Raw genomic sequence first — 21345 nt, 5'->3', positions numbered from 1 at the left:
AAGTTTTCCATCTCGGCTTTGCCACCTCGGCTTCTCTGGTAGGCGAAGTTGCTCATTTGTCTTTCATGCCTTGTCCATGAAGCCCAAAGCCAACACATGGAAGCAGGAGACAGTACAACCCTGCTGGCTCTGCTCTCCGGTGCGTCAACCAGAAGCCGTGAAAAAGAGCACTTGACTGTGCAAGATTCCTGACCACATACGTAGAGCATCTGCAGCCAAGTCTGGGTAGGGGCTTTACTCAACATTCCTGCCTACATGAAAATTTTGGCGGTGGAGTCAGAAGGGCAAATGATGTCAGGGGTTTGGCCCTCCTCCATGTGTTTACCATTCCAGAATGGAAGTAAAGTGCAAACTATAGCTTACACATCTGACTATAATGGCAAACTATGGTTTGTTATAAATTGAGGGAGTATTTAAAGTACCCAAATGCTTGTTTGTGTAATGTGAAACTACAATTTGGAATTGCATGTCAACAGAGTTAGTGTCCCCTTAAAAAATGGTGAGCATTGAAAAAGGTAAAAGATGCGTCTCTGTGTACATGAGCAAAAATATTGATTACAGTGGTACCTCTGGTTGCGAACAGGATCCGTTCTGGAGGCCCGTTCACAACATGAAAAGAGCGCAACCTGAAGCACCGGATCTGCACAGGTGTGCGGTGCGATTTGGCGCTTGTGCACAGCACGAAGTGCGATTTAGTGCTTGTGAGCATGCGCAAGCGGCGAAACCCGGAAGTAACCCTTTCCGCTACTTCCGGGTCGCTGCGGGACATAACCTAAAAGAACGTAACATGAACCAAACGTAACATGAGGTATGACTGTACCTGAAAGTGCCTCTGCAACAGTGGAGCCTGCCGTTTGATAATTACCAGCGTGCCTGTGTAACCCATGCCCAATGGACTCTTTTAAGTGGGCTTGCTTTGAGTAATGGAAGAATTATTTTCAATGTAACTTGTCCTTTTAAACAGCTTTATGCAAAGCAGAGAATAAAAACAGGCTTAAAATAGAAAAACAGAACCCTGGTTTTTAATTTATATAAAATACAACATGCATAATATATTACAGTTTCAGCTTCTGGGCAGAGAGTTCTTGTTTCTTAGGTTTCTTCTGGATTTTCTTTGCATCCTTAATTTGCATTTTTACTTGATCTTGCAGCTGAGAAAAGAAGGCTTGGGAGGACTTCAAAGCCTTGTCTTTGCCATCATCCTGTAGCAGAGCAACGTTTATTTCAGAACAAATGGAAACATGCACATGTAAAGTAAAATAATGCCCCACAGTTTCAGCCAATTAATTGTTCCAGCAGAATGCATAAGAGAAAGACCCCATTTGTATTCCGATTGATAACTAAATGGCAAACAGCAGCTGTTATGTTATGCAATACCCTTTTTCTGGCAGCATAATAAATCCAGAAAGCGGAAGGGAGGCTTGGCGTTATCTACACTCTCATGCTTAATGCATGTTAATGAGAGATAAGCATGCAGCACTAGGAAAGCATCCCTTTATAATCGAGGACTAAGAGCAATGGGAGCCCCAGTGGAATTTTAAACATTATTCCTTCAAGTTACTCCACCATAATCACTCTATCCTTTAAAAAGGGTCTTATGTTTCACCAACAAAGCATAGCAGAAGGTAGGATTGTTTGCCATAATATACTTCATTTAAACAATGCCCAAGTTGTTTTGCGGTTCCACAGGGCTGAAGGTGCAGAGAATTATCAGAAATCCATCTCAGATATCATATTCAGAATACTATTATGCTTATAACAGAAACACACCAGCCCCCAGATGAGTGAAGGACCTGCCTTCTCTGGCATCGGCTTGCCTGCCTGCCTGCCTGGGTCCTGCTCCACCACTCTTCATCACCTCAGCACTGAAACGTACCCCGCCGCCCCCGAGCCTCATTACCCAACCTCCGGTTTGCCTATGATGCTGTTTTTCAGGATTTTTTTAATTAAAAAAAAAAGGCTGTTGAGTTGTGTGTGTGTATATGTATAGAGAATCAAGGGTGGATTTTTGTGTGACAGGATTGTCAGCTCATTTTTGGTACTGAAAATAAATACCTGACCTGGGCTAAGCACGTGCTCAGAGGCACTCTGTTTCTTAACTATTACACCCCTATTCCATCCTCAAGCTCTATTTTACACCTGGCTCCGTTGGGTGGATCTCAGCATTGCTAGCAAAAACAAACAACAAACTTGATCCTGCAAACCAAATATGCCTAATAAGCAAGTTGTAGTACATCAACCTTTGCTCCCCCACCCCAGTTCCCTGCAGATGTTTTGTACGCTTGAAGTCCAAAACATCTGAAGGGAACCAGGATAGCCTAGGCGCGCGCGCGCGCGCGCGCGCACACACACACACACACACACCAAGTTCAGGAGCAGAACACACAAAGGCCTTGGACTAAAGCCTGCTTCTATAGATAGAAGAACAGATTGATTTCTCCAGTTGTTTATTTAGTAACCTTACCTTGAGCAAGGAGGTTCTACCTTCCTTGGTTAGCTTCTTCAGTTTCTCAGCCGAAGCCTTTTTGCTCAGTCTAGCCCCTGGCACCAAATTGTTCTCCAGGAGTTTTTGCCGCTTCTCCCTCTCCTTCAGCTTCAGGCGTTTAACAAGCTTCTTTTTCCTCCGTTCCCTTTTTTTGTCAGTGGGGTTTTTTTCAGCATTTGTTTTCACATCTCCACCTTTGTTCTTCTCCTAAAAATAAGAACAGACTGAGAGTGGGATCCAAAAGCAACATAGAAAACTACACAAATATACAAAATCAAAGTACCAGCTATCGGGCTGCAGCTTTCCCCAAGCTGGCACCCCACTCCACAATTCTCTGGCCTGCAACTCCCCCAGCCCCTATCTTAGGTCTTCAGCAGCTCAGCAGCTCACTCTTTCTGCCTATGAATATTAGGCGGTTTTTTCCCCTGGGCTTTTTTCACCACTGCAGTCAAATTTTGGTACTCTGTCCCTAGTATGTTTCCCTGGCCCCTCCCTCCTAACTCTTTACCCTTTCTCCAGCCTTGTAAATAAGCCTGCAACATTTACTAGCCTGCTGATGGACAGAATGAAACTGCAGGCAGTTTACCCAGAAGTCAGTCTCACTTTATTCAGGGGGGACTAATGCCTGGGTGGTAATGGTTAAGTCACCAGCAGCCAAGTTGGCACCAGCTCCACCACAGCCAGGCAAAACACTACAGGAACGGGACAAAAGGCAGCTAGCCTCATGCAGGTGGCCAACAGAAGCAGTTCCTTCTCATCTGTGCACAATTTGTTGCCTACAGCTACCATGAAAATGCTTAAAACCAAGATTGCCCTTGTCTTCCAGAGGGACTTGAGGTGTGGGTGCATTTTTTTATTATGTTCCTGCTCTGGCTCCACTGTTGTGATTATGTTCATTGCATTTCATAAAAATGTGTAAGTTAGCTTTTTATCAGCTGCTTTGGACACTCAGGTAAAGTGGGGGAAAAACAGGTCACAAGTGTCTAATATTAATAATAAACATTAAGATTCTGTTGAAAGAGCACGAGAGGGGGAAAGCACCAGATTTTGAGAAAAACCTACATAAACGAAGCCAAATTAAACTGCATTTGTTTCCTCCGATTTCAGAGACCCTGGAATGAACCTGGGTTCCCAAGAATGGAGTGTACTTTGCTGCCCAGAAAATGATGGGCCAAGTGGAAAGCTCCTGGGAGCTGTGAATGAGTGCCTTACCTTGATCTCTTCCGGTGCAAGGAGGGCAGCATCACTAACACTCACTGGTGCAACTTCTTCCGTGGTTATTGCTGGGAGATTGGATACAATTTTAACCTCTGGGACAGGCTAAGGGAAATAGAAAAGGCTATGCATGTTAGAGAACAGCGTTAAATGACTTCTACTGCAGTCTTACACACACTTACCTGGGCGTAGACAAACCCTAACCCTAAAAGCCTGGTCTTGAATTCCTTTAATCCAGGGAGGGGGAGGTTGTGGCTTTGTTGGTGGACTACAATTCCCAACATCCCTGAGCATTGGCCATGTTGTTGGAGGATGAGGGAATCAAAAAACATTTGCAGGGCAAGAGGCTCCATATCCCAGAGTTAAGAAGTGATTCAGTTCCACTTAGGTCAATGGGACTGTATGGATTTGTATGGCTCCCTAGACTTCATAATGGTATAGTGGTCAGAAGACTAGACTAGGGCCTGGGGACCTGGATTCAAATCCCCACTCAGCCATGAAATTCACTGGGTCAGCCATTGGCTCTTAGCCTAACCTAGGTTGCTTAATAGGTTGGGTAATTTCTTACAGCGACCATCCAGGAAGGCAGAGGGCATAACACCAAGTCTTAATTTTGCAAAGGTAACTATACACAAAGCCAAAATAATTAACTCCAAATAGTTTGCTTTCTGATGGTCTATTTTAATTCATGAATATAGCCTGGAAAATCTCAAGGAATGGACACTAACCAATCAAAGACTTGCTCATACACAAAGAGGTTTACCCGCAATTTAGACATTGACTGGGTTGCAATCAGCTTTCTAGCAAGTGTATGTAAAGCAGCAACTTGCTTTTGAGAAGTTATAGGTAATCCCATAACCTATGGAAACTAGATGTGAAGATGGCAGAGTTAGCATTCTGTTACAGAGGTTTAAGAGCCAAACTTGTATTCCAGCCTGGACAGAAAGACAGGGACATGTGCAGCAGAAATACAAACAGGCATGGCCAGGAATATCTTTTTTTATTTGTTACAGCTTCTCTGTTGCTGTTACTATGTTATTAGGACAAAAAAGGGAGAGAGTGAACCATGTAGGCCACTTGAGATACTTGCAGGAAAGAGGATGTACACTTAGTAACAAGGGGAAATATCTGGACCATCCAGCTAGCGCAGAAAAACAGCTTTCAACCCTTTTCTACAAAGATCGTTTCTTATGCACAATCCTGCAAACAAAGTTGCATTACCATACTTACTGGTTTAGGTGTGAAGTGGAAATTAGAAAGGGCATCAAGTCTAAGGAAGAGCGAGTCCATCATTTTCTGTATTTCTGCATGCTCAGGTTTTTCTTCCTCTTCCGTTTTTTTCTGGATTAAGAGCAATGTGGGATTAGACAAGAGCAACTTCCAAGCAAGATTTTTCACTCAAAAGAAAGCAAATGCTACCTTTGGCCTTTTAGACAGCCAGGAAAGGGGAAGTTTATTTATTTACTTTTAAATACACCCCCTTTTCTGGGGTCCCTAAGAGTTACCACTTTATAGGCTCACTCGCCCTTGGCTAAACCCAGATGCTATGGGCTTACTTCACAAAATACACAAGGTTAAAAAAAAAAAATCCCCCCCAAACATTCCTAATTGCCAAATGGTGAGTTTTTCAAGTCCTGGTTTATATTTCAGAACAACAGATATTACAAGTTTCATCTGCATAATTCAGCTGCAAAGGAAACAAGAGACTATTTCAAATGGAATCAGCATTGAAGGGGAGGAAGGAGAAAACACAAAATGACTTGCACTTCCTCTCCCTCTGCTTATTTCTCAGGAACAAAATGGTTCCCTGGCAACATCGTGCAGGGCCTAAATGATGCATTGTGGTGCAGGATCCTTCAACAATGGGATTGCCATGGAATGTGAATTACAGAAAATTTCTAAAGCCATTTTTAAAAAAAAAATAAAAGAAACAAACAATTGATTTAGAAAGGCTTGGAAGAGTAGAGTTGCAGTTATGAGTTGAGAAGCTGAGCAAATTCTCCTCCTCCTCTTCCCTGACTTCTGGCCACGCTAGCTGGGACTGATGGGAACTGATGTCCCACAACACCTGAAGGATGCCATATTCCCCATTTCTGTCCTAAAAGCTTCTGCTCCTTTCAGGTCAGAGAAAACAAGGCTGAAGCTCTCAAGTGCCACAAAATGCAAACCATGTCAAGGGAAGCTCATTACTTCTACATCTGCCCACTGCCACAGATAACGTTGGGCCCTCAAGCACCCTTAACAACCAATACAACCTCCCTCAAAAGGTACCTGATTAAGTTTCAAATATTCTTGCTCATAAATTTCTGCAAGACTCAGCTTGCTTTTCTCGTGATCCAGAGTCAACCGCTTCTTATATTCATAAGGGTCTTCTTTCGGTTTTTCTTTACGAACGACATCGTCCCAAGCCTAAAACAAAGTTTTTTTAAAAAACAGCAACACCACCACAGCCATATTAAAAACAATACAGAACCATGAGCAGCCTTTTCTGTAGGTAACAAGGAATTTAGTCATTCACATTCATTTGCCTTAACATTTCTATTCTGTCATTTGTTTTAGAGAAGGGTAGTCAATGAGAAGGGTAGTCAATCTGCTTAAGAACTCTACAGTTGCAAATCTACACATCACAGAATACTAAATCTTACAAATGGATGGTTCTTTAAAGAAAAATGTTTAAAGTTTTTGTTGGCAGTCCTGAAGCAATGACTGGCTTCCCTGGGGAAGAGATTTCATAAAATGGGAGCCACAGTAGTGAAGACTCTGCACCCCATTATGTGACAGAAGGCATTTTTTTTGTGGCAACCTCTTAAACTGCAGAATTCCCTTCCCACAGATCTGACTCTGAAACCTTCATTATGTAGCTTTCACCATATACTAGAATCATAGAGTTGGAAGAGACCACAAGGGCCATCGAGTCCAACCAAATTCCACTGTCAAACAGCTCTTACTCTCAGGAAGTTCTTCCTAATGTTTAGGTGGAATCTTCTTTCTTGTAGTTTGGATCCATTGCTCCGTGTCCGCTTCTCTGGAGCAGCAGAAAACAACCTTTCTCCCTCCTCTGGGTGACATCCTTTTATATATTTGAACCTGGCTATCATATCACCCCTTAACCTCCTCTTCTCCAGGCTAAACATGCCCAGCTCCCTTAGCCGTTCCTCATAAGGCATTGTTTCCAGGCCTTTGACCATTTTGGTTGCCCTCTTCTGGACATGTTCCAGTTTGTCAGTGTCCTTCTTGAACTGTGGTGCCCAGAACTGGACACAGTACTCCAGGTGAGGTCTGACCAGAGCAGAATACAGTGGCACTATTACTTCCCTTGATCTAGATGCTATACTCCTATTGATGCAGCCCAGAATTGCATTGGCTTTTTTAGCTGCCGCGTCACACTGTTGGCTCATGTCAAGTTTGTGGTCAACCAAGACTCCTAGATCCTTTTCACATGTACTGCTCTCAAGCTAGGTGTCACCCATCTTGTATTTGTGCCTCTCATTTTTTTTGCCCAAGTGCAATACTTTACATTTCTCCCTGTTAAAATTCATCTTGTTTGTTTTGGCCCAGTTCTCTAATCTGTCAAGGTCGTTTTGAAGTGTGATCCTGTCCTCTGGGGTGTTAGCCACCCCTCCCAGTTTGGTGTCATCTGCAAATTTGATCAGGATGCCCTTGAGTCCATCATCCAAGTCGTTGATAAAGATGTTGAATAAGACCGGGCCCAAGACAGAATCCTGTGGCACCCCACTAGTCACTCTTCTCCAGGATGAAGAGGAACCATTGATGAGCACCCTTTGGGTTCGGTCAGTCACCTAGTTACAAATCCACTGAGTGGTAGCATAGTCAAGACCGTATTTTACCAGCTTCTTTACAAGAATATCATGGGGCACCTTGTCAAATGCCTTGCATCCACTGCATTCCCTTCATCTACCAGGGTTGTAATTCTGTCAAAAAATGAGATCAGGTTAGTCTGACATGACTTATTTTTCAGAAATCCATGCTGACTATTGGTGATCACAGCATTCCTTTCTAGGTGCTCACAGACTGTTTCCTTAATGATCTGCTCCAGAATCTTCCCTGGTATTGATGTCAGACTGACTGGGTGGTAATTATTTGGGTCCTCTCTTTTCCCCTTTTTGAAAATAGGGACAACATTTGCCCTCCTCCAGTCTGCCGGGACTTCGCCTGTTCTCCAAGAATTCTCAAAGATGACTGCCAGTGGTTCTGAGATCACATCTGCCAGTTCTTTTAATACTCTTGGATGCAGTTCATCTGGCCCTGGAGACCTGAATACATCTAAACTAGCCAAGTATTCTTAGTTATCCTTAGTTATTCTGGGCTATGTTTCCTCTGTTGAATCATTTGCTCCAAATTCTTCAGGTCGGGCATTGTTTTCTTTATCGGAGAAGACTGAGGCAAAGAAGGCATTGAGGAGTTCAGCCCTTTCTGTGTCCCCTGTTTGCATTTCACCATCTTCTCCTCTGAGTGACCCCACTGTTTCTTTGTTCTTCCTTTTGCTACGAACATACCCATAAAAGCCTTTTTTGTTGCTTTTAACCTCTCTAGCAAGCCTGAGTTCATTCTGTGCTTTAGCTTTTCTGACTTCGTGTCTACACGTGCTGGCTATTTGTTTGAATTCCTCTTTGGTGGTTTCCCCCCTTTTCCATTTTTTGTACACATCCTTTTTTAATGTTAATTGAGTTAAAATTTCTTTAGATAGCCACCCTGGCTTCTTTAGGCACCTTCCATGTTTCCGTCTCATTGGTATTGCCTGAAGTTGTGCTTTTACTATCTCCCTCTTAACAAACTCCCAGCCATCATGAACTCCCTTTCCTTTTGGTATTACTGTCCATGGGATCTCACCCAGCACTTCCCTAAGTTTTATGAAGTCGGCTTTCTTAAAGTCAAGAAATTGAGTCCTAGTATGCTTGGCTGCTCCTTTCCGCTGTATAGTAAACTTCAGAAGAGCATGATCACTCGCGCCTAATGATCCTTCTACTTCTACCCCACTAACCAGGTCATCAACATTGGTTAGGACCAGATCTAAAATGGCTGTTCCTCTTGTTGCTTCTCCCACTTTCTGGGCAATGAAGTTGTCTGCAAGGCCAGTGAGGAATCTGTTTGACTTTATGCTCTTGGCTGAGTTTGACATCCAACAAATATCCGGGTAATTGAAGTCCCCCATTACTACTATCTCCCTTCCTTTTGCATGCTTGGCCATCTGTTCCAGGAAGGCATCATCTATGTCCTCCGTTTGGCTTGGGGATCTATAGTAAACTCCCACAATGAGGTCACTGTTATTCTTCTCTCCCTTAATTTTGACCCAAATGCTCTCACTTTGGCTTTGAGGTTCTAAATCTTGGATCTCTTCACAGGTATACACATCCCTGACATATAATGCCACTCCTCCTTTCTTGTCTGGTCTGTTTCTCTGAAATAGATTGTACCCCTCCATTATTACATTCCAGTCGTGGGACTTATCCCACCAGGTTTCAGTGATGCCTATTATGTCATATTTAGTTTGCTGTACCAAGAGCTCAAGCTCATCTTGTTTATTTCCCATTATTTGCGCATTAGTGTACAGACATTGAAGTCCATTAATCATTTTCCTCCCACCACTAGGTCTGCGTGCTGTTTGCTCCATTTGGTCTATGACATTTGGATGATCATCTTCATCAATTGATAGACTCCTATCTTCAGGAGCACTGTCTCCCTCCCCCACATTAGTCAGTTTAAAGCCCTCCTGATGAGGTTTCTGAGATTTTTGGCAAAAACATTCCTCCCAGCCGTTGAGAGGTGCAGCCCATCGCTTGCCAGAAGTCCATCTTCAAGAAACTGCAGTCCGTGATCTAAGAATCCAAACCGTTCCTGTTTACACCATTTGCGAAGCCAGCTGTTCACTTCCACTATTTTTCCCTCTCTCCCTGGGCCATGTCATTCAACTGGGAGGACAGATGAGATGACAATTTGTGCATTTAATTGCTTCAATTTCCTGCCCAGAGCCTCGTAGTCTCTTTTGATCTTCTGGAGGCTATTGCTTGCAGTGTCATTGGTTCCCACATGAACCAAGAGGAAGAGGTATTTGTCAGTGGGTTTTATGATTCCTTGCAGTCGTTCAGTTACATCTTGGATCTTAGCCCCGGGGAGACAGCACACTTCCCGAGACATCTTGTCAGGCCCACAGATCACTGCTTCTGTTCCCCTCAGTAGGGAATCCCCTATCACCACTACACGCCTCCTCTTAGGTCTGGTCGGGGTTCTTCCGTGAGCTGTCCGTTCCAAGGTTGCCTGCACATTCCCTGAGGACTGACTTTGCTGCTCGTCTTCATATACCTGATTGACTGTAATGAGGGAGAGATCCTCAAATGGAGTCTGCTCTTCGTCTTCCATGCTAGGGGAGAGGACCTCAAAGCAATTGTGTATTTCTAAACAATCAGAGCAAACCCTGGGCCTCCTACTTCTTTGAGTCACGTTTCTCCATATATCTGGCTCCTGTGTTGGTGAACCAGCCTCCTTCTGAGGGGAGTCCCCTGTCTCCTCCTTGGTGGAGACGGTGTGCTCTGTTGCTTCCAAGAAGAGCTCCAGCTTTCTAATTCTTTGGAGCGTAGCTACACGTTCCTCCAGTTGCTGGACTTTGTCTTCTAAGAGAGCAATCAACATGCAATTGCTGCAGGTAAAGCTGCCTGCAACCTTTGGCAAGATGGCAAACATTGCGCAGGAACCGCAGGCGACTGCAGCTGTTCCCTCACCCTCCATCTTGAGAACGTGTCATTGGGGGTGGCTACAGCAGTCCTCCATCATAAAAAGCGTGAAGACAGGACACGTTCCCCCGAAAAAAGCGTGAAGGCAGGACACGTTTCCCCCCCAAAAAAAACCTAGGTCTCCCCCAACAAACGTTTGAGACTAGCTCCCCTAAATCTAAAAGATGGCTCAAACTGCACACGCACACGCGCTACTGAAGAGGTGCCTCTTCAATCTAATTGATAACAATATAATAAGCAGATGGCAGACTCTTCACTTTGTAGGAGATATCACCTACAGTGACTTCATACAGATATTCAATAGTAAGGGAGACAATAAGGAACTCCCAAGCATTTATCAGACCCTTCGAGAAGTGGGGGATACAGAAAGGGCATTGTTTAAAGCTTAAGCAACATTAGTTGTGTTCTTGTTCTTTTTCAATGAACATATTCAATGCAAATGTAAAATCTGCTGAGTTCCCTTTCCCTTTCTCCCTCCAATAGCAATGAAGACATGAAAACAGATCTATTAACCTGATCTTTTATCCTTCTCTTGATAATCTCTTCAAGCTCCAGAGTTGTTTCTTCTGTGATCACAGGAGCTGAGAATACAAAAGCAGCAAACTCAGGATTTTTTTTAATGAAATGCATTTGTAAATAACCTCATGGGTTAAGAGCAGGCTCCTTTCTCTATTGCCAGCTGCCACTTGAAAAGACATGTAACCATTATCAATTCAGCAGCAGCAGCACCCAAACCTAAGGGTCATAATGAACTGGGTGCACACAGGTACAGCTGTTTGAGGGCAGCAGTGTAACCAGAGATGATCCTGGCTGCAAATGCAGAGGAGCTCCTGGGACAGAGCTCATCAGCATCCCCAACACAGTTCCCAGCTCTTCATGCAGGGGGTCACCTGCTGCTGCAAGCCCTGCCCTATAAGGAACATTTAAGTGAAAGCACTGCTATAAAGTGCAATGTTTACCCATTTTGACTGCATGGTCAAAAATAACCATTTCCTCCAGAAGGCTGTTCTCAGGCCGCTTTTGTCCCGTCACTTCACCTCTCAGCTGCCAAGGCTTCTCCATCAGCAGTTCGTTTTCTAGCGATTTAATTTTTTCGCTCATCTGCAAAAAAAAAAAAAAAAAAAAAAAAAGTTCTTAAGACACTTCGTCTCCCATGGCTTCAATTCCACTTTATTTCCCCTGGCTTCAATCTTACATGTTTACTTAAGGACATTCACAGAAGGACAGCTGATATCCCCTTCTCCCACTGCAGGCACCTGTGACCTTCCCTCCACCCACTCACTTGAAAACGACTCTCTAGAGAGTCTAGGGAACCTTCCAAAAATGCCGAACTGAGGGGTGGGGGCTGCTGTTGGAAGGAGGAAAAGAAGAGAAACTTCCATTCTGTGAACTTCCTTATCTTAGGCTCCAAGATAAATTTTGCGTGATGCCACCCCCCTTTCCCCATCAGTCTCCTACACCCCATCCCCCAATGTTCAGGAGCTCCAATCCTACAAAAAGCTTTTTAGGATGCATGGGGTCTGCCAGAGGCAAGAGGAAACATGAAACTTTCCTTCTGTAAACCTCCTTAAGTTAACTTATCTTAGGATCCCAAACACTGCCTTATTCTCTTTTCTGTTTTTTCATGCTTGAAGTTCTTATTTTTTGCTATAAACATGCTAGTTTCAGATGGCATGAGATAAACGCACTTGGTTTGGTGGGATGCAACAGAAAGTTTACCTTTTCCTGTCTTTTCTCAAAGGACGACTTTGTTTCAGCAGAACTATTTCTCTTTGCCTGGAACATATCTATCTCCTCTTCTATGTCGCTGTCATTTGGCAAGCTGAACGTCACTCTTTTAGAAGGTTCTTTGCTTTTTTCATTCCCTCCTTTCTGTTTGATTTCATCCATTTCCTCAGCTCTGTAGTTAAACAGCATTACATGAAAAAGAGACCTTTAAAGGACTTTCATTAGGCTTTTGATTCATTCATAAACACATGAGCCTGCTGGGACACCATACAAAAGTGCCCTGAGGAAAGTATCCATTCACAAAACATTCTGGACACGTCTGCAAACTGGAAAACCTGTCATGGACACCACACACACACACACACACAGAGAGAGAGAGAGAGAGAGAGAGAGAGAGAGAGAGAAGCCTATTCTGCTGGCTACAAGAGAAGGCTTATTTCAAACCTAATTTGGGGATCAGAGTGAGGAAAGAAGAGCCATGTGGGAACCAGGGAAGGCCTTAATGAGTACATCTCCAGACACCATGTTGATGACCCTGTTACTATTCATACATGACTCTGCAAGCAGTATAGCTCTCCAGATAGGAAAGATGCTATTGTATTGACAACACAACAATATTTATCTCCTCACAGATTACCTCTGCTCCCCAAAAAACTTTGGGATGCAATTCTATGCACACTTACCAGAGAGAAAACCACACTGAGTACAAAGAAACTAACATCTGAGTAAACATGCACTGGTCATTTCATTTTATTATCCACTTAGCACTGCCCTCAAAATATCAGCCACATACTCATCATCTATGTCGCCTTCTTCCTCTTCTTCCTTTCCCTCAATCTGGTCACTGTCACTATCCTTGTGTTCACTTGTGTAGTCTTCATAATCACCCACAGGATCAAAGTAGTCCTGATATTTAAGATCACGAGCACTTTTGATGATCTGCTGGGAAGAAGAGGAGAGAAACCAGCAAGAGGTTACAAAGAGGCTCATGAAGTTTCAACGTAACATTTGAACAAGATAAATGAGTAAAGGGGCTATATTAAATAGTTAGGCTTATTAAATAAACTGGATAGTTTACAGTTTTTTCCTGAAGAAGCATGAACCAAAGTCTTAAAATACTTTATTAACAATCAATTCTATTTTCAGGACCTGCAAGCATGGATGTAGCCAAAGTGACCCATGTGATTTAATGTTAAAAAGTACTTTGAGAATATTCTTCAACATGTTCTCATGCATCACTTTTCTTCCTACTCTGCTTTCAGATGCCTCAGGGATTCAGATACACCTTTGCTCCAGCTAGATCAATGAAAAGTTCAGCTGCCATTTTGCTGTTCTCCATTTAGTCCATTCTTAGTGGCAGTCAATGCAAATTGTGAGTCCCTTTTCCGATTAGCGAACACACTGCAAATAGTTAGCCTGTTATTTACCGACAGTTACAGGCAGCATGTGAGAAGGTAACTTTTCAAAAATACAAGATGGGAAGTTCTCTGATATATGGACTCCTTATACAGATCTATTACTTGAATGTTGAGCAAAGGGTTGATCTGAACCACCAGCTCCCTCACTACTTCCCTGCTCTTACCCCTTACTTGTACACATGGAGCATGTCGTCTTAATTTATTATGATTTTGTTTGTATTGTTATTATGATTTTGTTTGTATTGTTATTATGATTTTGTTTGTAATGTCCAACTGCATTTGTTTCCACAAAATGCTATTAATAAAAAAAGACAGTTGCGTTATGAAGTCATTACTAAACCCTCTGAGTGTTTAGCTTTTAACATATGATGTTTACACCTTTTTATGCAGTTACCTTCGTTTTGGAGTCTCCAAATTCCTCTTCATCCTCACTCTCATCATCTTCAGAAAAAATGTCCTCAAAGTAATTTATTCCTTCTTCTTCTTCTTCATCACCCTTCTCTCCGATTTGTCTTTTCTCCACTGCATCCAAACAAGCCTCCATCTCAGCCAGTTTGAAAAATCTGTCATCCACTATGGACTTTTCTCCTGTTTTTTTCACAGTGCTCTTTGATGTTCGGGTTTGCTGCTCCAACTTATCAATGTCAAAGTCCATATTGGAATCATCGTCACTAAACGCATCGTCTTCCATGGCCCCAAGCCAATTTCTCTTTCCTTCAAGTTCACTTTCCTCTTCAAGATGACCGCTGTTGAAATCTGCCTCTACTTCCATCTGGTCCTCATTACCCGCCTGATCCTCATTGTCTTCTGAGACAGACCCATCCTTGTCTGAAGCTGGAAGAAGGCATAGATCCTCCTCTCCCTCCACATCTCTAGCAACAGCTCTCTTGAAGTAGCCTAGAACAGCGTTATTCTGGAGTTCTAGCTGTTGCCAAATCTGCTCTTCATCAAAGTTCTCTATCACCAGTTCCTTTAAAGGACTTCCAGAAATAACATCAGCTCCAAGCATTTTGTGGAAATCATATAATGTTTTTGTTAGAGAGATGAAGTCATCTGCAAGTCCATCCTGAATGCTGGAGTCAAAACAAATTGTAAGACATCGTACATTTTAAAAGTCATAAAGTTTAGGTCTTTGTCAGATCAAGATGCAGAAACAGGAAAAGTATGTGAATATGCAGGCATATCTCAGCAATATTGCAGGTTCAGTTCCAGACCACCACAGAAAACCAAATATCTCAATAAAGCAAGTCACACAAATTTACACTATATTGTAGTCTATTAAGCCAGGTCCCCATGGCTGCAGGGGTGGGAGGGGGAAAACCTGGCCCCAGCCCTAGCCAGCTCCACTCCTGTGGCCAGAAGGGGAGCAGCAGCAGGGGAGTGGGAGGCTGGACTGCATGCAGCTGCGCCCATGTCCTCATAAGGAGCAATATCTGCGGAATAAAATTAGGTATGCTTATATACACCATTACTGCTGGTACAGAATGCACGCAAGTTGGCCATGCAACATCAGTTCTGAACAAACTGCAGTTTGCTAATACACTAACAATACTCAAGGTTTGAGGTTAATGCAGAAAGCCTTCAATGACATGGGTCCCCAAAACTCAAAGGAGAACTTCTCCCTATATCTACCAGACCGTGCTTTGAGATCTGCTGAAGAAGCCCTTCTAAATGGTCCCTCTGACAGGCCCTGTCCCTTGTCCGCCTTCCTAGTGGTGACACCCCACCTGTGGAAACCACCATGGCTACAGTAACTGAGGGTATTCTTCCAAGATCCATAGCAAAGTTACCTGGACTGCTGTTTGATGCTTAAAAACATTCTCTCTCCTCCTCCTCCTCTCTCTCTGTATGTGTGTGTGTGTGTGTGTGTGTGTGTACAGTGCCAGATTTAAGGTGATGTGGCTGGTTCCAACTAAAGGTTGGCCCCTCCAAGCCAAGAGGGTGCAAAATAATAAATAATAATAATAATAATACAACCCATATTTATGGGTACCTACTGAGATCCATTTTAAAACAACTGTACCAAAATGAATTATGATTCTGTTGTGAAAATAAGAAATATTTTTGGGAGGGCACCAAATTCTGTCTTCACTGAGGGCACCCTATTATCCCAGTCTGCCCCTGGCTCGTTGCTGGACTCCCCTGCCCCAGACAGCAGTGCCAACAATCTGGGATGGAGGGAATTGTAGCCCAGCAACGACCTACAGCCTGGACGACCACAGGCTCCCCCCGCCTGGAATGACCCCCACATAATGCCTGCACCCCCCGCACCAAGGGAGAGGGCGACATCCCGCGCGAGGCGTCCTCGAGAGGAAGCCTCCCTGCGGCGCCCCGGGCCAGCATGGCGGGGGCTGGGCTAGATGCCCCTCGGAGGTCCCTTCCAACTCTACGATTCTGTTTCCATGAAACCAACTAACTCAGCTCCAAGGACCTCAGTGGGGCCGACTCTGGAGCCGACTCTCGCCGGGTTTCACTCGCCCGCGTGCTTCGGGACGCTGAAGACACGCGTTCTTCTTTTTCAAAAACGTGAGCACGCGCGCACGCGAGGGAGGGAGGGCGCTTTACCTGAGGAACCGCTCGGGGTGGGCCGTGGCGGCGCCCAGTCTCTCCAAGCAGGCGCCCAGCCTTCCGCCCGCAGCCAGCGCCGCGCCCGCCATGTCCCCTCGTCCTCTTCGCCGCCTCCGCCGCGCCGCCCGGCCCGGCCGCGTCCCTCAGCCCGCCGAGGAAAGTTCCGCCTCTCGGTCGAGCGCAGAAGGTTCCGCGTGCGGGGAAGGCGAAGGAGGCGGCCCAGGGGCTGAGCTCCTCCTTCCTCGGGGGCCGAGAGACGAAGAGCGAGCGAGCTCGGGGCGGAGGGGGCGCCGCGGCCTCTTCTCGCGGGCCAGGCTGCAGCGCAGAGACACCATTGATTTCATAAAACCCACGAGCCCCTTGATTGCCACGCGGTTTAAAAAGAGAATAAAACAATAAAATGATCAGTTTAAAAACAACAAGAGAAGACAAGTCTGAATCATGGGAAGCATAAAGCATGCGGAAAGGGGCCCCAGAGGACAAGTAGTCCAGCCCCCAGAAATGCACGCGATCCTGCGTGCCAGGTGGCCTTCTGCGAGGGACGGAAAACAGATGGCAACATAAATCCTCTTAGCACTCTAAGGCCTTTTAAATGTGTTTGTGGAAGGGGGAGTTGGGGTTTGATTTCTGGTTCTTATTCTATCTTTTGTGCTTTGTATTTTTATGCTGTGAAATAAAATTAAAACTTAACTGTTTCTCTATAGATAGATATATACACCCCCCTTTCCTCCATGGAGCTCGAGGTGGTGTGCATAACCCCCACTTCATCCCCACAAACAACCCAACGAGCTACACTGCTCTTTGCATGCCTACTCAGGAGTAAGCTCCATTGATTTCAAGCAGGACTTGCTCCCAGTTAAGTGTGCATAGGATTCTACCAGTTGGTGGTTCTAGCTCCCCAGGGATGGCTCTGGCCAGGATTCCTGCATTGCAGAGGGTTGGACTAGATGACCCTTGGGATCCCTCCCAACTCTACATTCTGAGCTAATGCATCCCAGGGGTGGGGAGCGGGGACAGGGTGCCCTCCAGATGGTGACGGACTGCATCTTCCAATATGACCGTTGAACATGCTGGCTGGGGCTCTTGGTAGCTAGAATCCAACGGGATCCAGAAGACGACTAGTTTTAAATTCCTGCTGCATGCAGAACATGCAGGCCAAGCATCATTTTATGCCACTCTATCATGTCTCCTGGGATGGGGGTGGTGCTGTGGTGTAAACCTCTTGAGCTTTGGGCTTGCTGATCCGAAGGTCGGTGGTTCGAATCGCCGTGATGGGGTCCCTGCTCCTGCCAACCTAGCAGTTCAAAAGCACGTCAAAGTGCAAGTAGTTCAATAGGTTCTGCTCCAGCGGGAAGGTAAATGGTGTTTCCGTGCGCTGCTCTGGTTCGCCAGAAGCTGCTTAGTCATGCTGGCCACATGACCCAGAAAAACTGTCTGTGGACAAACGTTGGCTCCCTCAGCCAGTAAAGCGAGATGAACACCGCAACCCGAGTTGTTCACGACTGGACTTAACTGTCAGGGGTCCTTTACCTTTATCATGACTCCTGCTAGGAGTTGTTTCTTTTTGCTTTCTTTTATGTCTTATCAATTAAAAAAACCTCAGTGTGGCATGAGCAATTTTTTATTCTGAAAGTGTGACCCAGAGAAAATAGTTTGAGAACAGATTAACATCACTATCCTTCTGCAGCTTAATATCAAGGCCACAGGTGATCCTGGGTCTTTAGTCCCAAGCATCTGGTATTCAGAAGTAGACTGCATCTGCAGATAGAAGCTTACTCTCTGTTTGGTAAAGCACCAAAGTACATATATTTAATAAATAATAATAATAATAATAATAATAATAATAATAATAATAATAATAATAATAATTTATTATTTATACCCTGCCCATCTGGCTGAGTTTCCCCAGCCACTCTGGGCTAAACAGGACTGCCTTCTAATGTTTTATAAAAGTCAGATAGCTGCTTGTTTCCTTCACATCTGACGGAAGGGCGTTCCACAGGGCAGGTGCCACCACCAAGAAGGCCCTCTGCCTGTTTCCCTGTAACTTTGCTTCTCGCAGTGAGGGAACCACCAGAAGGCCCTCAGCGCTGGACCTCCATGTCCGGGCTGGACAATGGGGGTGGAGACGCTCTTTCAGGTATACTGGGCTGAGGATGTTTAGGACTTTAAAGTTCAGCATCAACACTTTGAATTGTGCTCGGAAATGTCCTGGGAGCCAACATAGGTCTTTCAGGACCGGTGTTATGTGGTCTTGGTGGCCGCTCCCAGTCACCAATCTAGCTGCCGCATTCTGGATTTCTACGGTTTTATTTGTATGCTGCCTTCCGTAGTTCAGCCCATGCTCAAGGCAGCTTACAACATGAAAAACACACGTAACTACAACATAACAAACATAGTCATAAACAATAAATAAAATACACATAAAAAATACCCAGCCCAGCTGAGTGGTGCTGGTGGTGCTGCCTCAGATGCCAGAGTCAGGTAGAGCCTACCTTCTAGGGAGGTTTGCTCATGGGCAGGCAAACTAAGGACCGGGGGCCGGATGCAGCCCAATCGCCCGCGGATGAGTAGAATGTGTGCTTTTATTTAAAATGCATCTCTATTATTTGTGGGGCATAGGAATTCGTTCATTTCCCCCCCAAAATACAGTCCGGCCCCCCACAAGGTCTGAGGGGCAGTGGACTGGCCCCCTGCTGAAAAGGTTTGCTGACCCCTGGGTTTGATCCTTTATGCTTCTCATTAAACACACACACACCAGATGCTGGGCACAAACCAGGGAAGGATGTTGGATTTAGCTCTGACTTTCGAGCTTCTTAGACCAGAAGTCTCCCCTCTCCCCTTTGAGTCAAACGGGAGTATTTGGCTAAAGCCATTAGAAAAAAGGGTCGCGCTAGGACCGCGCGGCGGCTCCTTTCTGCGGCTCTCCCCGGCGAAGGCCGCCTCGCCATCTTTTCGCGAGCGCCGCTTCCCTTCCCTTTTTGAGCCTGCGGCGGTGCCGTTGCCAGCGCTCTCTCGCCTTCGCTCTGGCTTCATGGAAGCGGGTTCTCCGTTACACCTGCTCTGCCGGGCGTGCCAGGTTCAAAGATGGCGGCCCTCTCGCGACCCCTGACAGCAGGTAGGGGTTCCCAGGCTCCGGGGGAGGCGGGGCTCCGAGGCGGAGACCCCTGTGGGGCGGGGTGGGGGGGCAGGCTGCACTTTGCAGGGAAGGGACCTGGAGAGAAGCTTTGCTTTGCACACCTTGATTTGTCCCTCTTTTCGCAGCCTCCTGGAGAAGGCAGGGTCTCTTCCATTGGGTCCCACCACGGCCACGTCCGCACCAGGCGCTGTGATGCCACTTTAAACAGGCCTGGCTCCCCCGCCAATAAATAGTTTGCTAGAGGGGCAGAGAGCTACAATTCCGAGCTACAATTCCGAGAGTGGATTAAGAACCATAGAATAAGAGAATTGGAGAGTAGAGTTGGAAGGGAACCGGAGGGTCCTCTAGTCCAGTGTTTCCCAACCTTGTGCCTCCAGATGTTTTTGGCCTACAACTCCCATCATCCCTAGCTAGCAAGACCAGTGGTCAGGGATGATGGGAGTTGTAGGCCAAAAACATCTGGAGGCACAAGGTTGGGAAACACTGCGTGACCCCAGCATTGCAGGAATCTCAGCTAAAGCAACCATGAGAGATGGCCATCCAAGCTTTGCTCCAAGGAAGCAGAGTTCACAACCTTCTGAGAGAGTCCATTCCAAACAGCTCATATAGTCAGAAAGTTTTTCCTGATGTTTAGTCGGAATCTTCTTTCTTGCAATTTGAACCCATTGGTTCAAGTTCTACCCTCTGAAGTAGGGTGAAACAAGCTTGCTCCTTTAGTACCCTTGGGTGTAGCTCATCAGGCCCTGGAGATTAAATTCATTTAAATAGCTAGGTGTTCTCTGACCACCTCTCTTCCTGCTTTGGGCTGCAGCTCCTCCTTGCATCATTTATTCTGTTGTTGCCAGATTGGGCACTGCTTTCCTTTTGGGTGAAGGTGAGTTCCCTGGGGAACTCTGGGAAGGGGAATAGGGTAGTCAGCACCTTTAACAAACTACAGTTCCCAGGATTCTTTGGGAGAAGCCACAACGGTTTCAGTGGCATGATACTGCTTTAAATGTATCGTGCAGATGGGGCCTCCCTCTCCGATGTCAGGTTCTACTTAAATATCCCCCTCCCAGAGCTACAATTCACAGAGTGGTTTAACAAACTGTTATGTTTAGCTGCTAGGGATTGCCCACCCGCCGGATCTCCAAGACTGACTGCTCTATGCCCACACGCCCAATCTCAACACACACACCACGGATCTCCATGCCTGCTCCTTCACACCCACCCACCCACCTGATCTTCATGCCCACCCTACATACTTCCATGTTTCAGACATCGTGATATTTAGGCATATCGCAGTGTTTAGCTGGTGATGTATCATGATGTTGAGAACTGGATATTCCACAGCCCTAGTTGGAGGGGACCCACTGCCATGCAGGAATATGCAGCTGTCCTATACAGGGATCAAACTGCAACCATGGCATTACCAGCACCAGGCTCTAAGGAACTGAGCTATTGAGTTGCTCATGGGCCATCCCCCCACCTCTTGAATTTCTGAGGGAGGTGGAATTGCCAAGAGACTCCTGGGAGGGTCTGAGGGAAGGAGGCAATCTTTTCAGTTTTGGAGGCCTAATATCCTTCCTCCACAATCTCACCATCTGTTCTAATGTGCTCATGCACCCTGATGTGGTCTGTATCCTGCCAAGCCCCTTGGCTGCAAGGAGGGTGGATTGTTTCCCATGTGACTTGACAGCCTTACATGTGAAAAGGATCTAGGCACCAGAAAGCTTGACATGAGTCCACAGTGTGATGCAGCGGGGGGGGGGGGGGGGAGCTAAGGCTATTCAAGGCTGCATCAAGAGAAGTCTAGTGTCCAGATCAAGGAAGTAATAGTCCCACTCTATTCTGCATTGGTCAAACCACATCTGGAATACTGCGTTCAATTCTGGAGACCCCAATTTAAGGAGGATATTGACAATCTGGAACATGTGCAGAGGAGGGAGACCAAGATGATCAAGTGTCTGGAAGTCATGTCGTATGAGGAACTGTTGAAGGAGCTGGGGATGTTTGTCCTGGAAAAGAGGATACTGAGAGGACTAATAGATTCAAATTACAAGG

At 45.5% G+C, this 21345-nt stretch overlaps 1 protein-coding gene and 1 long non-coding RNA gene across 3 annotated transcripts; one reads left to right on the top strand and one right to left on the bottom strand.

The window, feature by feature from the left end:
* Window positions 1-994: 994 nt before the first annotated feature.
* MPHOSPH10 (M-phase phosphoprotein 10) lies at window positions 995-16407 on the bottom strand. Of its 2 annotated transcripts, none has more exons than XM_083712202.1 (11): window positions 16161-16407; window positions 13990-14668; window positions 12971-13116; window positions 12169-12349; window positions 11409-11550; window positions 10963-11030; window positions 5972-6109; window positions 4931-5041; window positions 3698-3805; window positions 2465-2692; window positions 995-1202 (listed from the first exon to the last, which is right to left on the bottom strand). In XM_083712202.1, the coding sequence occupies exons 1-11, from the start codon at window positions 16250-16252 to the stop codon at window positions 1056-1058; spliced, it is 2040 nt and encodes a 679-aa protein (XP_083568328.1). In that variant the 5' UTR covers window positions 16253-16407; the 3' UTR covers window positions 995-1055. The 2 variants fall into 2 exon arrangements, with proteins under 2 accessions (XP_083568328.1, XP_083568327.1); XM_083712201.1 differs by having other exon boundaries at window positions 12971-13119; window positions 16161-16386.
* A 2369-nt stretch (window positions 16408-18776) lies between these two features.
* On the top strand, window positions 18777-21339 carry LOC310831417. Its single transcript, XR_014557866.1, has 3 exons — window positions 18777-19281; window positions 19428-19681; window positions 19833-21339. It is a non-coding gene; the product is annotated as an uncharacterized lncRNA (long non-coding RNA).
* Window positions 21340-21345: the final 6 nt, after the last annotated feature.

The sequence above is a fragment of the Podarcis gaigeae genome, assembly GCF_964106915.1.
Source record: "Podarcis gaigeae genome assembly, chromosome: 14".
In the NCBI taxonomy this organism is placed as follows: Eukaryota; Metazoa; Chordata; class Lepidosauria; order Squamata; family Lacertidae; genus Podarcis; species Podarcis gaigeae.
Note: the sequence above shows the minus strand (reverse complement) of the source record. Positions and strands in the feature narration are given on the sequence as shown.

Excerpts from the sequence above, each read along its gene's own strand:
- MPHOSPH10 (XM_083712201.1), bottom strand. The coding sequence starts at position 16,252 with ATGGCGGGCGCGGCGCTGGCTGCGGGCGGAAGGCTGGGCGCCTGCTTG. Across the intron at positions 5,042-5,971 it reads AATATTTGAAACTTAATCAG|AAAAAAACGGAAGAGGAAGA; the intron begins GTACCTTTTGAG and ends CTCTTAATCCAG. Across the intron at positions 2,693-3,697 it reads TTGCACCGGAAGAGATCAAG|GAGAAGAACAAAGGTGGAGA; the intron begins GTAAGGCACTCA and ends TCTTATTTTTAG.